Below are 20926 nucleotides of genomic sequence, written 5' to 3' on the forward strand. Positions count from 1 at the left end.
ACAGAACTGGAGAGCCTAAAACTCTAAATGGACTCCAAGGATTTGACAGTATGTTATTGTAGGTCTCGGTTTTCCTAGATTGTAAATATACATCATGCCTTTTTCCATCTCATAATGAGGAAAACAGTTCATTCTTTACCTTCTTAGAAAGAAGGTTCATCATTTTCCCTTCATAACAGATTCTGAAATGTACAATATATAGTTGGGAGTCACTCTATGTATTTTATTAAAAGGTCAAATGGATTTGTCTGTCCATCTTGAATTCTATTATCGGGCCCAGTTTCAGGGGCTATACATGCCTTCAATGCAATAGTGGTTCCACTTTTTAATCCATCCAGTAATGGCTGGAAACGTTCCACTTCATCCATCTCAGCTCTTTCTGTCATTGCCTCCAAAACCCTTTCATTCCTGCCCAAGAGAAAGGAAATGGAGAGAACTTTCCAGGTACTCTAACACAAATTAGTAGATTACACAGGGGCACAGACCACTTAGGAAACAGGACATTATTAGTGTTCCAGATTTCTCACATTATTATTGTCACCACTCAGTTTCCAGAAACTGATGAAAGCTAAGGACCATCTCTTCAGGGAAATGCATTCCCTACAATCCATCCCTAGGCTCCTATCCATAAATACCAAATCAAGTGCCCTGTTCCATGAAGTATAAATTGATACAACTTTTGGAGGGACATTTAACAGTACTAATCAATTTCTCATGCATGTAACATATAGTCTACTTCTAGAAATGTATCCAATATACGTGCATAAATGTGAAAGAAGATATGCACAAGGATGTTCACTGCAGTATCATTTGTAAAAACGATCACCTAGAACAGATACAGAAATCTGCTTTAAAAAATATCTGTAAGTTGGCTAGGCACGGTGGCTCACGCCTGTAATTCCAGCACTTTGGGAGGCCGAGGCAGGCAGATCACAAGGTCAGGAGTTCGAGATCAGCCTGGCCAATGTGGAGAAACCCCATCTCTACTAAAAATACAAAAATTAGCCAGGCCTGGTGGCGGACTCCTGTAGTCCCAGCTACTTGGGAGGCTGAGGCAGGAGAATCACTTGAACCCGGGAGGAAGAGCTTGCAATGAGCCGAGATCGCGCCACTGCACTCCAGCCTGGGGAACAGAGCGAGGCTCCGTCTCAAAAGAAAGAAAAAAAAAAAAATCTGTAAGTCCAGCAACAGGGAAATTGTTAAATAAATTATAGGCCATACATACATGTATATGGAATACTAAATAGCCACTAAAGATAATAAGGTAGATCTGTAAGTATGGACATAGAAGAAATGTCCAACATCTATTATTAAAAAGAAAGAGGTTGAAAAGAATGATTAAGCTTTCGTTAAACCAAATCCCTCTTCAATAATAAAAATCTATCCTATATATGCAGTTGGTTTTATACGCATAAGTGTCATTCCTCAGCTCTTAAGATACTATCTTTTGTGGTAGCAGATGTCTAGAATCAAGGGAATGCAATATGTTTGTCTATGCTTAGAAAACTTTCTATGAGACTATTCCATGCCATTAACAGTCATTGTCTCTGCAGAACAGGATTTGGCAAAGGGATGAGGCGGTTAAATTTTACTTCTATATATAAATTTATATACTTCTATATTGTTTGAATTTTAAAAATAACATTGTGTCACTTCTGAATTTAAAAAAAAAAAAAAGAATAGTAAAAAGAAACCCTCATCCTAGACAATACAGACATTAATGGTGATATGGGAGACATTTTGCTATACCTCTGATAACCAGTGGAACATTCAGGATAGCACCCATCACTTAACAATTGTTCTTAAATGTTAAGATTCTTAGTGTTCACTTCTGGGAAGAAACACAATCTTACCTAGTATTTATGACCGACGGGATACCCAACCAACTCAATTGTCCTCTAAACTAAGAGAAAATGATAAAATTGAAAATGGAGAAGAAAAATGATTCTAGTCACATACATGTCCTCTGGCTGTGGTAGAATACAAAGAGCAGAAAGCAGCTTAGCTGCATCAATCATCATGTTGGGAACAGCAGGATCCATGGCTCTGACCAGCAGTAGGATTCCTTCTTCTGTCTCCAGCATGGTCTTGATTCCAAACTGGTAGGGCCAAGAACAAAGAAAGGAGTCTGAAAGATGATAGCATCTAACTGGGGACAAGTTTAGGGGTTGGGTTGTTATGGGTTGAATGGTGTCCTCTTAAATTCCAGTGTTGAAGTCCCAACCCCCAGTAACAAAATGTAACCTCACCTGGAAATATACTCATTGCAAATATAATTAGTCAAGCTACAATGAAGTCATACTGGGGTAGAATGGGTCCTTAATCCAATATGGCCGGTGTCCTTATAAAAGGAAGAAATTTGGATACAGATACATACAGAGGGAGAACACCATGTGATCACACAGGCAGAAATCAGGATGATGCATCTACAAGATAAGGAGTGCCAAGGATTGCCAGCAAGCTACCAGAAACTAGGAGGGGTATGGAACATATTATCACACACAGCTTCAGAAAGAACCAACCCTGCTGATACCTTGGAGTTTGAAATTCTAGCCTTTCTAGAATTGTGAGATAATAAATTTCTGTTAAGACACCTAATTTCGTGGTACACTAGAAAACTAATACAGGGGTAGAATACTTTTCCCAATATACTTAGAGATGAACATACCAAACTAATTTTCTAGGAGGTACGACAGAATTAGATGTCTTCCAAGAATAAAAGTCTTTGGTTTATATGTTTCTTGTTAATTCTCTTCCTCCTAATCCAATGGAATAAGTTAATTACAACAAAATTAAACAACGAGAGAGATTTGTCCTCAGAGGCACATGATTGTGGGCTCCCTGGGTTGAATTACTAAACAGACAAAAAGAAGATAAAAATGGAGCACCACTCTAGAAGAAAAAAGAAACAGGAAATAAAGCAAATATTGCACAAAAAGTAACTACAGGTCAGGAAATTCAAGAATTAGCAAAAGAAAGTAAAGAAAGAGAGACTGGGCACCATGGCTCACGCCTGTAATCCCAACTAATCCCAGCACTTTGGGAGGCCAAGGCAGATGGATCACAAGGTCAGGAGATCGAGACCATCCTGGCTAACACGGTGAAACCCCGTCTCTACTAAAAATAAAAAATAAAAAAATAGCCGGGCATGGTGGCGGGTGCGTGCAGTCCCAGTTACTTGGGAGGCTGACGCAGGACAATGGCATGAACCCGGGAGCTGGAGCTTGCAGTGAGCTGAGATTGAGCCACAGCACTCCAGCCTGGGTGACAGAGCAAGACTCCATCTCAAAAAACAAACAAAAAAAAAGAAAGTAAAGAAAGAGAAACGACATTGAGCCTGTCCTCTGAAACAGAAGTTAGAACTGAGAAAAAAATATCCATAGAAGCATGTATACGTGGCAATGAAAAACAGTTATGATACTAAAAGAGAAAGCCAGAAGTCCTGAACCTCATATTCCTAGTTTCTCTTTCGGGTTTGCCAACAGAAGAGAAAGAACAGGCGTCCAGATGGGGTTTGGAATGAGAATGGGAAAAATCTCACCTTGTTGTTCATAAAAGCTTTCAAGCAGCGAATAATCTCATGCTTGTTCCGGCTATCGTAACTCCTGTACATAGAAGACATAATTAGTGAGGTCCCTTTATTCTCTACCCCTTTCCCATTTTAAATCTTGCAAACAAGATTCTTAGGAATAATAGCCCCATCTAGTAGATGAGTAAAATTTTAGGAAATAGCACTTTGCCCAGAAACACTGAAGAAAATAGATAACTGAAAAGGGATCTTCACCGTCAAAAAATCTGGCTGATCCTCCTGTAATCCAAGAATTAAGTATTAAATTAAAACCTTCCTTTTAACTCTCCCTAGGCTCCTGAGTGCTAAATTCTATCAGGATAACATCCCATCTATTGCTGCTTGCCTCACTACTAGAGGTTTCAAGTCTGAGAAGATATATGCAGGTCTTGGCCATGTATTATTTTGTTTCAGAAGGATTCCAGAAGTACTCTGCTTCAGGCTGGCTTCAAGGTAGCCTGAGAGAGTCCAAGGTATACCTAAAATTATTCCAATCTTGAAGAATGCCACAATACTAGTTCCAAGTATACTATAAGACTTCCAAATAGATATTACCCAGACCAGATTACAGGGCAGCACTAAATCAGATTTTATTTCCAGATTGAAAAAGAACCAGTGCTGGGAGACTAATAGTATTATATGGTATATATTAGAGTTATCCAACATGAAATTTAAGTTCCTCCTCCCTTTCCTATATCTATAATCATCATTCATCCTCTAGTCACCACTATGATAAACCCCTTCTCAGTTAAGAGTACATTCCCCTAGCCCACGACTTTACATTTAACTCTACTTTCTACTTCAGAGCAAACAGCAAAGTCCCCTGTGACTCTCCAACTTGAAGTTGCAAAGACTTGGAAATCCTCACCCAGCAGTCTCTTCTTTCTCATCATGAAGTCGTTTAAGAATGTCCAATAAGGAGGCCAAGCCTTCAGCACCAAATGTTTGCACCCAACTGTAGGGAACAGAGAAAGGCAAAGCAATATCAAATTAATAAACACTTATTTGCCAAACAAAGTTTATCCTGACAACTTTCTACTCCCAATTCAGACTATTCTCATACTTCCCCGGCTCCTTTGATCGTCAATCACCACCAGTGAAATCCAACATTCGGCTCCTACTCCTGTTACCTCCTCAGAATCCTCACCTGACGGGGTTGTTGTTAAGAGACACACGAAGGGACTCCAGGCAGCTGAGCAGAGGCATATCCCGCAAGCCTGACCTCAACTCCTGAATATACATCATGGCAGACTTAGAGCTCTCCTTCTGGCTCATGCCCTGGACAGGGGGCAGAGACAGAGATTAGTAATGGTGGACCCAGTCATAAATTAGGGACTAGCATTAGTCAATAGAGTTTATATTTTATTTTTATTTTTTATTTTTAGTAGAGACAAGGTCTTACTACGTTGCCCAGGCTGATTTCGAACTCCTGGGCTCCAGCAATCCTTCTGCCTCAGCCTCCCAAAGTGCTGAGATTATAGCAGTGAGACACCACGTCAGGCCACGTTTATCAGGGCAGATACCCATCTCGCATACCACCAAAATATGTGAGACTTAGAACTGCCTATCCCATTCCCTATATTTACATACTTCATGAAAATTTAACCAGGCAAAAAGTATGTAAGCATGGCAACTAAGTAAGAGAGTAAAAAGTGAATAGGCTTATATAATATAATGAAACCGAATTGATGCAGACATAAAATGTTACATAAAATTGGCAAAAAAAAAAAAAAAAACAGGTCCAAGACAAGGGCACAGTCTCCCATGTCATGGGTACCTGCCCCAGGACTCACAGCCTTGGAAGTGTACAAGTACTGGGACACCATCTCCCTCTTGATGATGATGTCCTTCTCCCTCAAAGGTTGCTGTTTCTCCTCATTCAGGTTCATATCCAGCTAGGAGAGGGAGAAAAAAGAGAAAAAACAAAATTGCCTCAAATTCCTTACAAATTTTTAGTGTTTAATATTAGTATGCTTAGTGAAGAGTTGAGCATGTAAAATGCTTATTGAGTAAATAAATCTTTTTGATCCCTAGAAATTTAAGCTATTACAGCTGATGAAAATTCCTCAAAGATAAGTTAACATTTTAGTATAAATCTCTATAGACATATACACACTCTTTCTCTAAGAAAAATGGACTCAATAAAAATGAAAGATTTATTTTGTATTATTGAAAGAAAACCACACATAATGCTTTCTGCATCAAGGATGGACCTTAAAAATCTCTTCAGACTGAAGCACTGGATGAATGGCATAATCTAAACACAAGCAAAATCAACAGCAGCAAACTCTGCACCAACTCTAGGGCGTACAAACCCATTACCAACCCAGTTAACTCAGTCCCTGTACAAACTCCTTTCCCACAAAGAAAGAATTGGAAACTCTATGATAAAGCAGAGATACCTTGACAGACATAATCTGATGTATGTTTGGGGAAAGGCTCTGTTTGATCCTTCTACATATATAACAACCATGTGTCCAAGTCTAGTACCTCGGTGGGCACAAATTTAGCCCTAATAATTCCAGAATGTTAATTGAATCGAGAAAAATATGGAGGGGGGGATGTATTCTATTTCTTCTGCAAGTAGCAAAATTAATCTGAAGTTTTTGTGACTTAATTCCTGGTGCTTTTTTTTTTTGAGACGAAGTCTCACTCTGTCACCCAGGCTTGAGTGCAATGACATAATCTTGGCTCGCTGCAACCTCCAGTTCCCAGATTCAAGTGATTCTTCTGCCTCAGCCTACTGAGTAGCTGGGATTACAGGTGCCCGCCACCACACTCAGCTAATTTTTGTATTTTTAGTAGAGACAGGGTTTCACCATATTGGCCAGGCTGGTCTTGAACTGCTGACCTCGTGATCCACCCACCTCGGTCTCCCAAAGTGCTGGGATTACAGGTGTGAGCCATCACTGCCAGCCAGGTGCATTTTTCCTCTTACAGATAAACTGAACATAGAAGTTACAAAATGGTGGCCCTCAAGTTAAGTCAAATCCAAAGATAAAATGTTTCACTTGGCTAGCTCAACATTTTAAATCTGGGGGACCTTACATAAAAATACAGATCTCTAGTAAAACAGCTCCAATGGATGCAACCATCAAATTTCATGTTGTGGGAAACTCTACAGGTCAAACAAATGGTTTCTTCAAAAAATTTTTTTTTTTTAGTATCAATAATAAGGATAAAAGAAAAAGAGGTGCAGTGGCTCATGCCTGTAATCCCAGCACTTTGGGAGGCCGAGGCAGGCAAATCACAAGGTCAGGAGTTCGAGACTAGCCTGGCCAACATGATGAAACCCCGTCTCTATTTAAACTACAAAAATTAGCCAGGCGTGGTGGTGTGCACCTGTAATCCCAGCTACTTGGGAGGCTGAGGCAGGAGCATTGCTTGAACTCGGGAGGCGGAGGTTGTAAGTCTTGCTCTGCTTGTGACAGAGCAATACTCTGTCTCAAAAAAAAAAAAAAAAAAAAGGAAGGGAAACCTATAGTTTAAATGAAAATTGAGAATATCAGTACAGTGGACTATATTTGGAATTGTGATTTGAACAAACTAGTGTTTGAAAAATGACCTAATTGGGGAAATTCAAATAGTGACTAGGATATTTGATGTTATTCAAGATTTATTATTTTTTTTAAATTACAGATTTCTGACTTCTTTTGAAAAATAGAAATATCTGGCACTCCTAGGCAAGTATTCCCAACTGGAATGCAACCACCTACTAGAACTGAGTTGTGGCTGGCTTTTCTAATAAAAATGCCAAAAGCCTCTCTTCAATTTGCCACATTCCCCACTTATTTTGTCATCTTCTGTCTAGCCTGCTTACCTTATTTATACTACCTGCCTGGCCCAAGAGACATTTAAACTTGCAATCCAAGGCCAAGAGATTATCCTGATAGGCCATACTCTTTACACTCTTAATGTACTTGGAATATTAAGAGACAAACTGAAAGATTCATTGAAAAATAACAACGGTAGTACCAGTTGAGTGCTTACTATGTACCAGGCCCTGTGCTAAGGATTTTAAACCTAAGCTTTTAATTAAGCTAGGCCTGCCACTAGTCTCTATTTGAATCTGAGATCACATATCCATGCAATATACAGGTCTTACGAAATCCTGTACTCATCAAAACTTTCCAAGACTTACCACTAACGGACACTCATTGAATACCCTCCTTATTCGGTGTTCCTCACTGAGGAAAACAAAGTAAGTCACATGCACATATACTTTGTTACTTAGCTGACTTCAGACACAATCTTTAAAGGTCTTCTAGCAATTTTATGTATTTTCTTTCCAGATTCACCACTAAATACAGGACCTTGAGCAAACGATATTCCATTCTCAGTTTCTCCTTTATACAGAGTTTGTTGTGAATACTTCAACACTTTATCTGCTCTAGCTTAACCCAAAGGTGGTCTCCATATTACCATCTCTGGCACACAGGGTGAGATGGTCCACTATGTCTTTGTGGCTAAAGTGTTGCTGGGCAGAAGGACATGAACAAGACAGTGATCGGATGTTTCCAAATACAGATTCCAATTTGATGAACTGGTATTTGTATATTTAGTTCCTAATTATGGGATTATAGGGTTAATATAAAAAGTTCCATGTTAAGCCTGGAATTCTTTGTAATAAAGTGCTAGTTAGGGAACTATGCACCAAAAAGAGCCCACCATGCCCATAAATTCCCAGGAAGAAGCAACATTTTGGGAATGGAAAACTTACCAGCATCTGTTCAAAGAGAACCAGAACTTGTTCATCTGAAACATCTTGCAATGACTGTGCTGTGGGATCATCCCCATATGATGCAGAAGAATTTCTATGAGCAGAATTGGGCTTTTCCTTCTCCTTCTTAATTCTCATGCTGGTAAATCTCTCCAGCTGAGAAACAGAAAAAAGCATTAGCAGTGATCCATTTTCACTTACATAACAAACCACACATCAAATTCTTTACCCCTTTAACCTCTTACACGGGCATGGTTCCTCTGGTTCACGAGCAGTTCAAGACTCTTCTGACATGAAAAGAAGAAATCAGTCTTCCTCCTATCTAACTTAGCATACTGACTCTGTACTCTCATCTATGTTCAAAGATAACAGAACCAAAGTATTAAGATTTCAAACCTCTTTACAATAGAAGAAACACTGTTCTTGATCTCCCCTACCATTTCTAAGTCTTGTAAAGTAGTACAGAACTGAAAGCCTCTCATGACAGAGTTCTATCAATAAAATGCCCTTTGTTTCCTTCTAGCTACCCAACAATAAATGTTGCTAGGACCCCAGAAGATGCCTCCCTTAAAGAGGTATTACTACAGAATTTAATAGATATAAGCCACATAGGATAAACGTGTCCTTAAAGTCAGGATTCATTCCTTTCTCTTGAATTTGTACACTCCACAGCACTTGTGTAATGTAAGTAGCAAAAGTTCAATATATATTCTTCAAAATCCCCTTTACATGACATCTCGTCAGCAAAGAATACAATGTACCTCAGGGGTATATATGCCATCTCTCTGCCAAACAAATGCTAACAAGCCATTCCTCAAATCTCAAATACCAATGCTTACATCAAAAAGAGTCCCCAATAAGCAATAGCTTATCAGCTCTCCTCGTTAGAAAATAACAGTAATTATCTGTAAGTATTATAGAGCTTCAAGTGATATGAGTGGCATTCAGACTGCAAGTCAGTTTGGAGTTTAAAAAGCATGCCTAACTTCAGAAGATAATGAAGGTCCATGGAAATGCATGCAACGGGCCAAACACAGAGCAAAGAGTTAGGAAAAAAGCCTTGAGATACTGAGTAGAAGCCATATCACCACTATAAGTTACAGAAAGTCAAAGTTATGAAAACTGGTAAATATTATAGTGTAGGCAATGAGCTAGAACATGCACATGCTAAACAAAATGTCCTTACCTCATCTGCCATGAGCCGCTTCAGAGTCTAGGAAACAGGAAAAAGGAGGGAGAAGAAAGAAATCAGTGAAGTACAAGGAAACCTCCCAAACACCAGACGGGTTGGGGAAAAAAGGGAGAGAAGTTGAAAGGATCCAAGCTACTTTCCACAAGCTAATGATTTCTATCAAAGTATTCCTTAGCACATTCCCTCAAGTAAGGGGCAGGAAGAATTTTAAGGTCACTAACATATGACTCTTAAAAAGGAAAAAAAAAAAAAAGAACACGACGCAGAACTGAACAGAATCCGAATCTGATGACCGATACACTTATGAGATATGCTCAACTTCATAGTAAATAAGGCAATGCGAATTAAAACCACAGTGAGATATCAATTCACACTCCCAAGACTGGAAAAAACGTTCATGTCCGTCTAGTCACAGACCAACAGGAACTCTTGGTGGTACTATAAAATGCTATAGTCACTTTGGAAAACAGTAAGGCATTATCCAGTAAAGTTAAATATGCACATGTACTACAACGCAACACATCAATTTCTATGTAACTATCCTGCTGAATTTTGCACATATGTAGTGGAAGGTGTATACCAAGAGTGTTCATAGTAACACTATGACATGTAAAACAGAAAACAATGCAAATGGTCATCAAGAGTAGGGTTTTCTGATCCGCCATCTGGATATATTGGAACCATCACCAAAACACAAATTTTCATAAAAATCCTTAAGGGGGAGGCCATCACTCTTGAGGTTGAACCCTTGGATAAAACAAAATATAAAGGCCAAAATCCAGGATAAGGAAGGAATTCCTCCTGACCAATAAAGACTGATCTTTGCTGGCAAGCAACTGGAAGGTGGATGTGCTTTGTCTGACTACAGCATTCAAAAGGATTCGACTCTTCATCTTGAGACTTTGTGGTAGGGCTAAGAAAAAGAAGTTTTACACTACTCCCAAGAAGAGTAAGCATGAGAAGAAGGTGAATCTGGCTGTCCTGAAACACCATAAGGCCAATGAGAATGGCAAAAGTAGACACCTTCGTTGGGAGTGCCCTTCAGATGGTGGTGTTACAGTGTTTATGGCCAGCCGGCCACTCTGACAGATATTATTGTGACAAAAGTTGTCTGATTTATTGCTTAAACAAACCAGAAGACAAATAATTGTGTATGAGTTAATGAAAGATGTGAACTAAAAGAGGAGAGTGGACAAATACACTGGTATATTGGTATAAGGAAAGCAATTTCACAAAGAAAGTGAATGAACTTACAGCTATTCATAAATATAATATTGAATTATTATTTCATTTACATTCAGCTTAAAAACATGTAACACTGTATTATTTGGGATGTAAAATTATTACATAAAGGAAATAATTACCATAAATGTCAAAACAGTGGTTACTTGGGGTGGGTGGGGTGGGGTGGGGTTGTGACTGGGGAAGGGGACAAAGCAGCTTCTGGGGTGTTTACAATATTCTGTGTCTTGACATGGATCACATGACTGTCTAGTTTATAATTATTCTGTACGTTTTACATTCTCTTCTGCATACATGTTATACTTTACCCCTCCTGCCCCCCAACCCCCCGCAAAAAAATAAAGTCTGAATGAGCAAGTCTGGGAAAGTAGGAATTTTTTTTCATCCTGCTTAATTTTAAACAATATTTTTTTTCATTAATGTCCTTAGAAGCGTACAGTAAACCTCTTTTTTTTTTTAAAAAAAAGAGACAGGGTCTCCCTGTGTTGCCCAGGCTGGTCTCGAACCCCTGGGCTCAAGTGATCTCCCCACCTCTGCCTCCTGTGTAGCTGGGATTTCAGGTGCATACCACCACACTCAGTTGGTAAATGCTTCTTGAGTAACCTTCCCCAACTAATGAAAAACTAGTTCCGTTTCTGCCACAAAGCTATTTTTCCTCTTTTACAGACCAGAAAAATCTACATTATTATGTTCACGTTCCCCATATAACACAATTGAGTTCAATCCAGTGTAAACTGTGAATGTATACTTCGTCCATTTTTCACCAACCTGGTGCTTTTGTAATAAAATAAAACAAACGCCGGGCGCGGTGGCTCAAGCCTGTAATCCCAGCACTTTGGGAGGCCGAGACGGGCGGATCACGAGGTCAGGAGATTGAGACCATCCTGGCTAACACAGTGAAACCCCGTCTCTACTAAAAAAATACAAAAAAACTAGCCAGGCGAGGTGGTGGGCGCCTGTAAGTCCCGGCTACTCGGGAGGCTGAGGCAGGAGAATGGCATAAACCCGGGAGACAGAGCTTGCAGTGAGCTGAGATCCGGCCACTGCACTCCATCCTGGGCAACAGAGGGAGACTCTGTCTCAAAAAAAAATAAATAAAATAAAATAAAACAAGCAAACAAACTTTAACCTCCATTGTCCAGAACAGGTTAAGCTTCCACTGGCTGAGGGCTAATCACTCACCCAAACCATAAGAATCTTGCCATGAGAAAATGTCCATGGAATTTACAGTTACTTCATGTGTTCTGATTACATAGTAGAAGCAAGGCAGAAGGATGATGAGGCAGAAAGCACCACCCAAGACAACCAACAACATAGTTCCTTTTGTCACCACCCCTAAGTCCCTTGGCATACAGAAGGTGAAACAAGCACAAAAGGGATGAATGCATACAATTTGGGTTACCATAGCCAAGGTTGAACTTACCTGCTCCTAGAGCAATTGCTTCCAAAATCTTGTCCCCCAAACTCAAAGAGTTCCCTCACAACCAAGCAACAAGCAAACAACTCTAGGATGGATGTAACGCAGATAACAGAACCTGAGTCTAAAGAATGGCAGCTGAATTGTTCACAGCTGAAGCTTAAGTTAAAAAAAAAAAAAAAAGTGTTGGGGGAAACCAGCAACCTGCTCTTTCTGCCTACAGACTCTTGATTCGTCTCTCTTCCATCCATGTCTATTAGCACTACCATTATTGTCTCCTGTTTGATTTCACACCATTATTGTCTCCTGTTTGATTTACTCCAACAGCCTCCTAACTGATCTCCCTGCCTTCAGTCCCATTTGCCCCATACCACATCCATTCTGCATACTATATCCAAGAGAACTCTTTCTAAAATGCCAAGCTGTCCATGTTATTTTTCCATTTAAAAGCCTTCAATCGCTCTCCACTGCCCTATGTTAAAATCCAAATTCCTGTGCATGGCATATGACTCTCCTGGCTTTTCCCCCAGTCTCAATTTCTCAGCAAACTCTCCGCCTCAAACTCCATCTTCATCTCCAAACAGATGACACTGTCTCAATGCCCCAGACTTGCCCTAGGCTGCTGCCTCCTCAGCCTAGACTGTGCTTTCAAGGCTAACTCCAACAGGCCCTACAGAATGATCCCTCCTCTAAATGGATATGTACCTTTCCTTGTGTTTCCATAGTAATAGGCACTTGCCTGTCTCACAGCATTAAAATTGGATTGCAATTGTCTTTTGATTGTGTTTCCTCTACCCCTTTCCAGACTAAGTTGCTTGATGGCAGAGCCTGAAACTTAGTCATTATATCTCCTATGAATAAATACTATAATCTAGTGTTGCCTCCCTAAAATATCAATCCCTGGAGAAACTCTCCAAGTCTATTCCATCTCTTCATTATATCAATGAAGAGACTTAAGCCCAGCCAGGTGAAGTAAATCACTGAGGTCATATGATTAGGGGATAAGCTGGATACAGAACTCAGGCATCCAGACTCCAAAAGCCGCCATATCTTTGCATTCCCCAAATTCTTGTGCCTTTTTCCTATTCAATGTCCACTAACTCTCGCCTTTAGATAGAAAAGAACGGGAGTTTTATACATATATAAAACTTCATATATACACACTTCATATACACATATATGAAGGAAGATGCCAGTTTCCCTTGCTTTCCTAGGGCATCATCAGAAACAGATTTTATCTTAAAAAAAAAAAAATTATCTGCCGGGCACGGTGCCTCACACTGTAATCCCAGAACTTTAGGAGGCCGAGGTGGGTGGATCATGAGGTCAGGAGTTTGAGACCAGCCTGACCAACATGGTGAAACCCCATCACTACTAAAAATACAAAAATTAGCCGGGTGTGGTGGTGCCTGCCTGTAATCCTAGCTACTCAGGAGGCTGAGGCAGGAGAATCGCTTGAACATGGTAGGCAGAGGTTACAGTGAGCAGAGATCACGCCACTGCACTCCAGCCTAGGTGACAGAGCGAGACTCCATATCCAAAAAAAAAAAGAAAAAGAAAAAAAAGAAAGAAAAAAAAAGAAAAAAAATTACCCATGTTTTAGGGTTCAATTTGGGGAAGGACAACAAACACTATGCATGAGGGGAAAAAGCTACATTTCCTGAGCTAGTCCAACAGAGGGCAGCAACAACCAGCAAAGTGAATCACAGCACAGTCAGTACAAGCAAAACTGTTTTAGAATCCAATACAACACTCAAACAGCAAGCTCAATTATTAAAATAGAAACCTGCTGCTTCAGTATATTCAGAGTGTATTGTTTACTTAGTTAATACTATGTGTATTCTTCTTACAGATTCTATGTTGGCAAACGGTTTTGCTCAGTAGTCATTTTTTAATTGTATCATTAGTTGTGTGTATTATCTGAAATGTAGAATAAGTTCCTAGATCAAGACAAAAAAAAAAAAATGAAAAAATAGGAGTTCAGGAAGATAAATGCTACAGGAGCTTTATTTATGTATTATGTCTCAGATGTCCAAGCTTCTTAAACTTAAGTCTCTAATCATCCTACCTACATCTAAATGCATCCACTTTCATTATTCTCCTGGTTTGCTGTCAATTCTCTTCTGGTCCCAAACCAAACCCTTACTCCTAGCCTGGCTGTGGTAAATATCTCACTTCTTGGCCCTTCTATTCAGTCCTCCACTAAACATTAGCACTTTTACCTGTAACTACAAATATAGATACTGAAGGAAGCATAAATACAGAATGAAATTTTTTTTAAATATCCAAATCTGGCTTATGAATCCAGATTAATAGGAACTTTCAGGTAAAGGATGTCAGACTGAACCAAAACATCTAATTTCTCTCCTTCTTGAAACCTCACTAAACCTACAGAAAAGGTGTTTTTTAGAAAGTAAGAAGTGATGCAAGGAAAGAGCCTACAAGTTTGGGAAGAAAAAAAGAGCAGCTGCAAATTTTGAAGACTAGGACTAGAAGAATTAAATCCAACAGATTACAGAAAGCTGAGTCCTAAACCGGAAAGAGCAATAACCAACCCATTACACTTAAGGATCCTCAAAAGGCTCAGGAATAATTGGCACCAGATACCTATGGAAATAGGAGTTAAAGGAGGGGGAGGCTAAAAATAAGACTGGTTGGAAGCTGTTTAAGAAGCCAGTTAGATACCTAGATCCTACCCCACCCCTCAACCATGCCATTGGGAGACTATCCTCCCTTCTTCCAGCAGAGGTCTGGAAGTTTGTTCTCAGAAGAGGGTAAAACAGAGGGTCTCTGGATTGGAGGATGCCAGGGACCCTATACTAAAAAGAAAAGTAAACCTATGCATAGTATGTACTGAGACACTCAGCACGTTTCCCCCTCTAGTCTCTTAGAGCCCTAGCAGCCTGGCCTTTCCCCTTGAGACAGAAGGTTGGAAGTGTCTTCTCTGGGGAATCAACTTAAAGCTTGTGACATAGTCCAAGTAGATCACTTCAGAGCTCCATCATCCAACACGTACCACTAGGCACATATAATTATAGAGCACTACTAAGGTGGCTAGTATAAGTGAGGAGGAATTTATTACATTTTATTTAATTTTAACAAAATTTAAATGGCAAACTTATGAAAGAAGCTCAACATCGTATGTCATCAGAGAAGTGTAAATTAAAATAAGATACCACTACATACCTACTAGAATAGCCAAAATCCTCAACACTGATAACAACAAATGCTTGCAAAGATGTGGAGCAAGAACTTTCTTTTCTTTTTTCTTTTTTTATTTTATTTTATTTTTTGAGACAGAGTCTCACTCTGTCACCAAGGCTGGAGTGCAGTGGCATGATCTCAGCTCACTGCAACCTTCGCCTCCCAGGTTCAAGCCTCCTGAGTAGCTGGGATTACAGGCGCCCGCCACCACACGTGGCTACTTTTTGTATTTTCAGTAGAGACAGGGTTTCACCATGTTGGCCAGGCTGGTCTGGAACTCCTGACCTCAAGCGATCTGCCCACCTTGGCCTCCCAAAGTGCTAGGATTTATAGGCGTGAGCCACTGCACCCAGCCAAGCAAGAACTTTCAATTCATGGCTGGTGGGAATGTAAAATGGTACAGCCACTTTGGAAGAGTTTTACAGTTTCTTATAAAACTAAACATACACTAACATAAGATCCAGCGATCATGTTCCTTGGTATTTATTTATCCAAAGGAAGTGAAAACGTATGTCCACACCAAAAACCTGAAGAGAAATATTTACAGCAGCATTATTCATAAGTTACAGCAGCATTATTCATAATTGCCAAAACCTGAAAGCAACAGACATCCTTCAGTAGGTGAACAGGTAACTAAACTGTGGCACATTCAGACAACAGAACATTATCTGTTGTCTTCGTGATAATCTTAAGGGCATATTGCTAAAAGAAAGAAGCTGATCTGAAAAGGCTACATATGGCCGGGTGTGGTGGCTCATACCTGTAAACACAGCACCCTGGGAGGCTGAGATGGGTGGGTCACTTGAGACCAGGAGGTTAAGGCCAGACTGGTCAACACGGTGAAACACCACCTCTACTAAAAATATAAAAATTAGCTCAGCATGGTGGTGGGTGCCTGTAATCCCAGATACTTGGGAGGCAGAGGTATGACAATAGCTTGAACCTAGGAGGCGGAGGTTGCAGTGAGCCAAGATCGAGCCACTGCACTCCAGCCTGGGCAACAGAGCAAGACACCGTCTCAAAAAAAGAAAAAGGCGGCCAGGTGTGGTGGCTCATGCCTGTAATCCCAGCACTTTGGGAGGCTGAGGCAGGTGGATTGCCTGAGGTCAGGAGTTTGAGACCAGCCTGGTCTCACTGGTCTCAGAGAAAAATCCCATCCCCACTGTGAAATCCCATCCCTATTAAAACTACAAAAATTAGCTGGGCATGGTGGCGGGTGCCTGTAATCCCAGCTACCTGGGAGGCTGAGGCAGGAGAATCACTTGAACCTGGGAGGCAGAGGTTGCTGTGAGCCAAGATCAAGCCATTGCACTCCAGCCTGGGCGACAAGAGCAAAACTCTGTCTCAAAAAAAAAAAAAGAGAGAAAAGAAAAAGGCTACATATTATACGTACCCAACTATATGACCTTCTAGAAAAGGCAAAACTGTGGAAAAAGTAAAGAGAACAGTGGTTGCCAAGGGTTGAGGGAGGCAGGTAGGGTAGGCAGGTTATGAATAAATAGAGCACAGAGGGTTTTTAGGGCAGCGAAAAATACTCTGTATGATACTATAGTAGATAGATACATGTCATTCAAGGATTGTACAACACTGAGTGAACCTTAATGTAAACTATGGACTTGGGTGATGCTAATGTGTTAATGCAGGCTCATCAATTGCAATAAATGTACCATGCTAGTGGGGGATGTTGACAATGGGGGAGGCCATGTGATATGGTTTGGCTCTGTGTCCCCACCCAAATCTCACCTTGAATTGTAATCCCCATAATCCCCACATGTCAAGGGCGGGACCAGGTGGAGGTAATAGGATCATGAGGGCAGTCTCCCCTATGCTGTTCTCATGATATCAAGTGAGTCTCATGAAATCTGATGGTTTTGTAAGCATCTGGCATTTCCCTTGCTAGCACTCACTCTGTCCTGCCACCCTTAGAAGGCAAAGCAGAAGGTGCCTGCTTCTCCTTTGCCTTCTACCACCATTGTAAGTTTCCTGAGGCCTTCCCAGCAATGCAGAATTATGAGTCAATTAAATCTCTTTCCTTTATAAATTACCCAGTCTCAGGTATTTCTTCATAGCAGTGTGAGAAAGAACTGATACACCATGCATGTGTGTGGGCAGGGATATATGGAAAATCTCTGTACCTTCATCTCAATTTTGCCAAGACCCTAAAACTGCTTTTTAAAAAAAGGGCTTAAAAAAAATTTTAGGGACTGGGTGTGGTGGCTCACATCTGTAATGCCAGCACTTTGGGAGGCTGAGGCAGGTGGATGGCTTGGGCCCAGGAGTTGGAGACCAGCCTGGGCAACATGGCAAAACCTGCCTCTACAAAAATATTTAAACATCAGCCAGGCATGGGCCAGGCACGGTGGCTCACGCCTGTAATCCTAGCACTTTGGGTGGCCAAGGCAGGTGGATCGCGAGATCAGGAGATCAAGACCATTCTGGCTAACACAGTGAAACCCCATCTCCACTAAAAAATAAACACAAAAAATTAGCTGGGCGTGGTGGCACGCACCTGTAGTCCCAGCTACTTGGGAGGCTGAGGCAGAATTGCTTGAACCCAGGAGGCAGAGGTTGCAGTGAGCCGAGATTGCACCACTACACTCCAGCCTGGGTGACAGGAGCAAGACTCTGTATCAAAAAAAACCAAAATTTAACCAGGCATTGTAGTGCTTGCCTGTAGTCCCACCTACTCAGGAGGCTGAGGTGGGAGGATCAGCTGAGCCCCTGAGGCAGAGGTTGCAGTGAGCTGAGATCACATTGCTGTACTCTATCCTGGACAACACCTTAAGACTGTCTCAAAATAAATAAATAAATAAAAATTTAGCATCTCAGTTGAGATGTCTGTAAATGTGAAATAAACACTGCAGTTCATAACAATATAAAAAAAGTAAAATATTTCGTTATAATTTTTATATTTCATTCATATTGAAGTAATATTTTAGATATATTACATTAAACTTAATTTCACATGTTTCTAAAACTAGAAAATCTAAACTTACAATGTGATTCACATTAGATTTCTATTGGATGGTGCTGTCCTACAGCAAAGCAACCAGCTTTCAAATCCTACCCATGCATCTAGAGTTTCCAATCTGCTTTGTAATCCCTCATTCTTAAACATGAGTAGACAATCCAGGATTATCAGACATCTGAGGAAAGCTCCTAACATGAGAGAAAAGGGGGCTGGGGGAAGCAACTTGCCATATAAACAGTATGCAACAAGAAGAAAGATGTTTTAAAAATCATTAATATCCACAAGAAACATTCAGAGGGAAAAAGAGCTCATTAGAAGTTTAAAATATGAGAACAGAAATTAAAACTCAATAAAAGGACTGGAAGAATTAAGGAAATTCCCCAAAAAGTACAGCAAAAAGAAAAGAAAATTAGACCAGTTTGGGAGGACCAATATCCAAATAATAGGAGAAAACATAAAATACAGAGCAAGTTATCAAGGAAATAAAGAAAATTTCCCAGTATTGAAGGGTAAGTCTCTAGCACAAAGGACAAAAATAGATTATTCAAAGGCATATAATGGTGAAATTTCAAAACACTGGAATACAAACAAAATCCTACAAAATTCCACAGAAAGGATGAAAACAGGTCATATATAAAGGAATCAGAGTAGTTCTGGGTTTCTTAACAATAATATCAACAGCTGGGTGGCAATGGAACAAGGCCTTTAAAAATCTGAAGAAAAATAATTTCCAAACTACAAATCTATACCCAACAAAAACTATCAATCAAATGTCAGCTTAGAATAGACATTTTCAGGCATTTAAGCTTTAAAAATCTGTTCCCATATACTGCAGGAAGCTACTGTAGGACTTGCTCCACCAAAAAGAGGATGCGAACCAAAAAAGTGCAAGACTTGAAATACAGGAAATGAAACCTAACACATGAGGAAATTGAAGGAAATCCCTGGGATAAAGATTCCAGGATGACTGTATGTGCCAAGTACAGAGAACCACCAGTTAAAAGGGAGCAATGAGACTTGAGCCAGACCCTTGAAGCCTGTCATCACCATCATCTGCTTTTGTTCTGGCTTTTAAAATACACAATACCTGGGTGAACCTGACCCAGATGGTTGGCCTGTCTGGACCACGTTAATAGTTTTTTTCTTTCCTTCTCTGCTCCACTACCTGGACTGTCAAGGATACTCATTCCACCCCACAGAACTTTACCGCTTCGACTTATTCAGGAGATCTGGAGGTTGTATACGGTAAGCTCAGAAGCAGAAAATACAGAGCAGTGTACTCCCCTGACCATATTCCTGTTGAATGTCTAGTACTTGGCCCTCACTGCAGGCCTGCCAGATGCTCAACTGTGGCAAACCGTTTCCCAGGTCTTACTTATGTCCTGGCCAAGTGATGTCCTTAGAATCTAGGTGCACTTGTAAACACTCAGAGAATGTGAACCTGGTCTATGACTGTGAGATGGTATTCAGTTTTTCTCTGCCCGGAAGACTCCATCTAACAGTGGCAATGCCACCTTTTATACACACATTAGATTTTTGTTTCTTATGTTTTCTATCTTTCATTTATATGCAAATAATTATTAATGAAAACATAAAATATTTTTAAAGGGGTAGAAAAACATTTATTCCATAGGAGTTTTTATGCAACAGAATTAGATGACTAGATAAATGTCTAAAAGTCATTAGCTGGTACAGGAAAATAATTTAATAGAATTGCATGTATTAAAATAAACTTCTCCAAAAGATTCTCAATGCTATCAAATCTCACTTAAATCAATACAAATTGCTCAAAGGTGGAGTACATCAAAAGTAACAGCATCAAATATAAATGTATTTGGCTGGGTTCTTCTCTGCACTAAGACCATCCATCAACATAAAAATTAAAAGCTGTCCTTTTACTCCCCCCCTTCCAGAGAGTAATTCAAGTTCTGATTCAGTTACCACATCCTAACGTAATATGTGGTAAGATAAATCTTTTGGTACCATCTACAGGAAATTAGAAACTTCCTAGATACTTTATAATAGTTTACAACAACAACGACAACAAAAAAGTCAAAAGACCCCAAGGTATTTATTCCCTGTAAGGCCAAGCTAATAAATAACTTAATGAGTTTGAAACACCCTGATTATTATTATCAGAAAACATAAATGAAGTTTAAAACTTATTTTGCATATTTGGATTTGTTCTTGCGGTGGTAGCGGTTGTGTGTATTAATACTTCAGCTTTTTAAAAACAGGCCAATGGCAGTCTTCTGCACAGAGGCTCCCTCTGTTTGCTTAGTAACAGAATTGAACCTATTGTAAATTCAAGACACAAGAAAACTCATCCAAGAGACTGATTTACCTCTACTTGATTCTCTGAATCTTTAACTTTTCACTTTACCCAGAGAACACTCAGACAACTAAGCATGGTCTCTTGGCACAGGATGCTCATGTAGCCAAGCAAAAGGTAACTGGGTAGTTCTTAGCAGCAGAGAGGTTAGCAGGGATCTAAAAAGAGAATATGACTAAACATTACTCTGAACACAGAGTACATTCTACATAGCAAAAAGTGTTTCTAATTCCTACTTCTGTGCTTCACATGGACAATTAATCATGGACAGTAATTGCAA

General features: G+C 40.0%; 1 protein-coding gene and 1 pseudogene across 5 annotated transcripts in view; one reads left to right on the forward strand and one right to left on the reverse strand.

Annotated features, from left to right (window-relative positions):
- The window catches only part of DIAPH1 (diaphanous related formin 1), a 105869-nt gene that overhangs the window by 65051 nt on the left and 19892 nt on the right, over window positions 1-20926 (reverse strand). For 3 of the 5 annotated variants that reach the window (XM_077937192.1, XM_028849785.2, XM_077937191.1), the window contains exons 2-9: window positions 9475-9501; window positions 8289-8444; window positions 5362-5463; window positions 4716-4846; window positions 4437-4523; window positions 3542-3605; window positions 1960-2099; window positions 300-408 (exon numbers count right to left, since the gene is read on the reverse strand). In XM_077937192.1, coding sequence (XP_077793318.1) covers window positions 300-408; window positions 1960-2099; window positions 3542-3605; window positions 4437-4523; window positions 4716-4846; window positions 5362-5463; window positions 8289-8444; window positions 9475-9501 — 816 coding nt within the window. The remainder of the gene's footprint in view (window positions 1-299; window positions 409-1959; window positions 2100-3541; window positions 3606-4436; window positions 4524-4715; window positions 4847-5361; window positions 5464-8288; window positions 8445-9474; window positions 9502-20926) is intronic. The other 2 variants (XM_077937193.1, XM_028849787.2) reach the window with 1 other exon arrangement.
- On the forward strand, window positions 9983-10735 carry LOC100423455 (ubiquitin-ribosomal protein eS31 fusion protein pseudogene; annotated as a pseudogene).

This window comes from Macaca mulatta, chromosome 6 (genome assembly GCF_049350105.2).
Source record: "Macaca mulatta isolate MMU2019108-1 chromosome 6, T2T-MMU8v2.0, whole genome shotgun sequence".
In the NCBI taxonomy this organism is placed as follows: Eukaryota; Metazoa; Chordata; class Mammalia; order Primates; family Cercopithecidae; genus Macaca; species Macaca mulatta.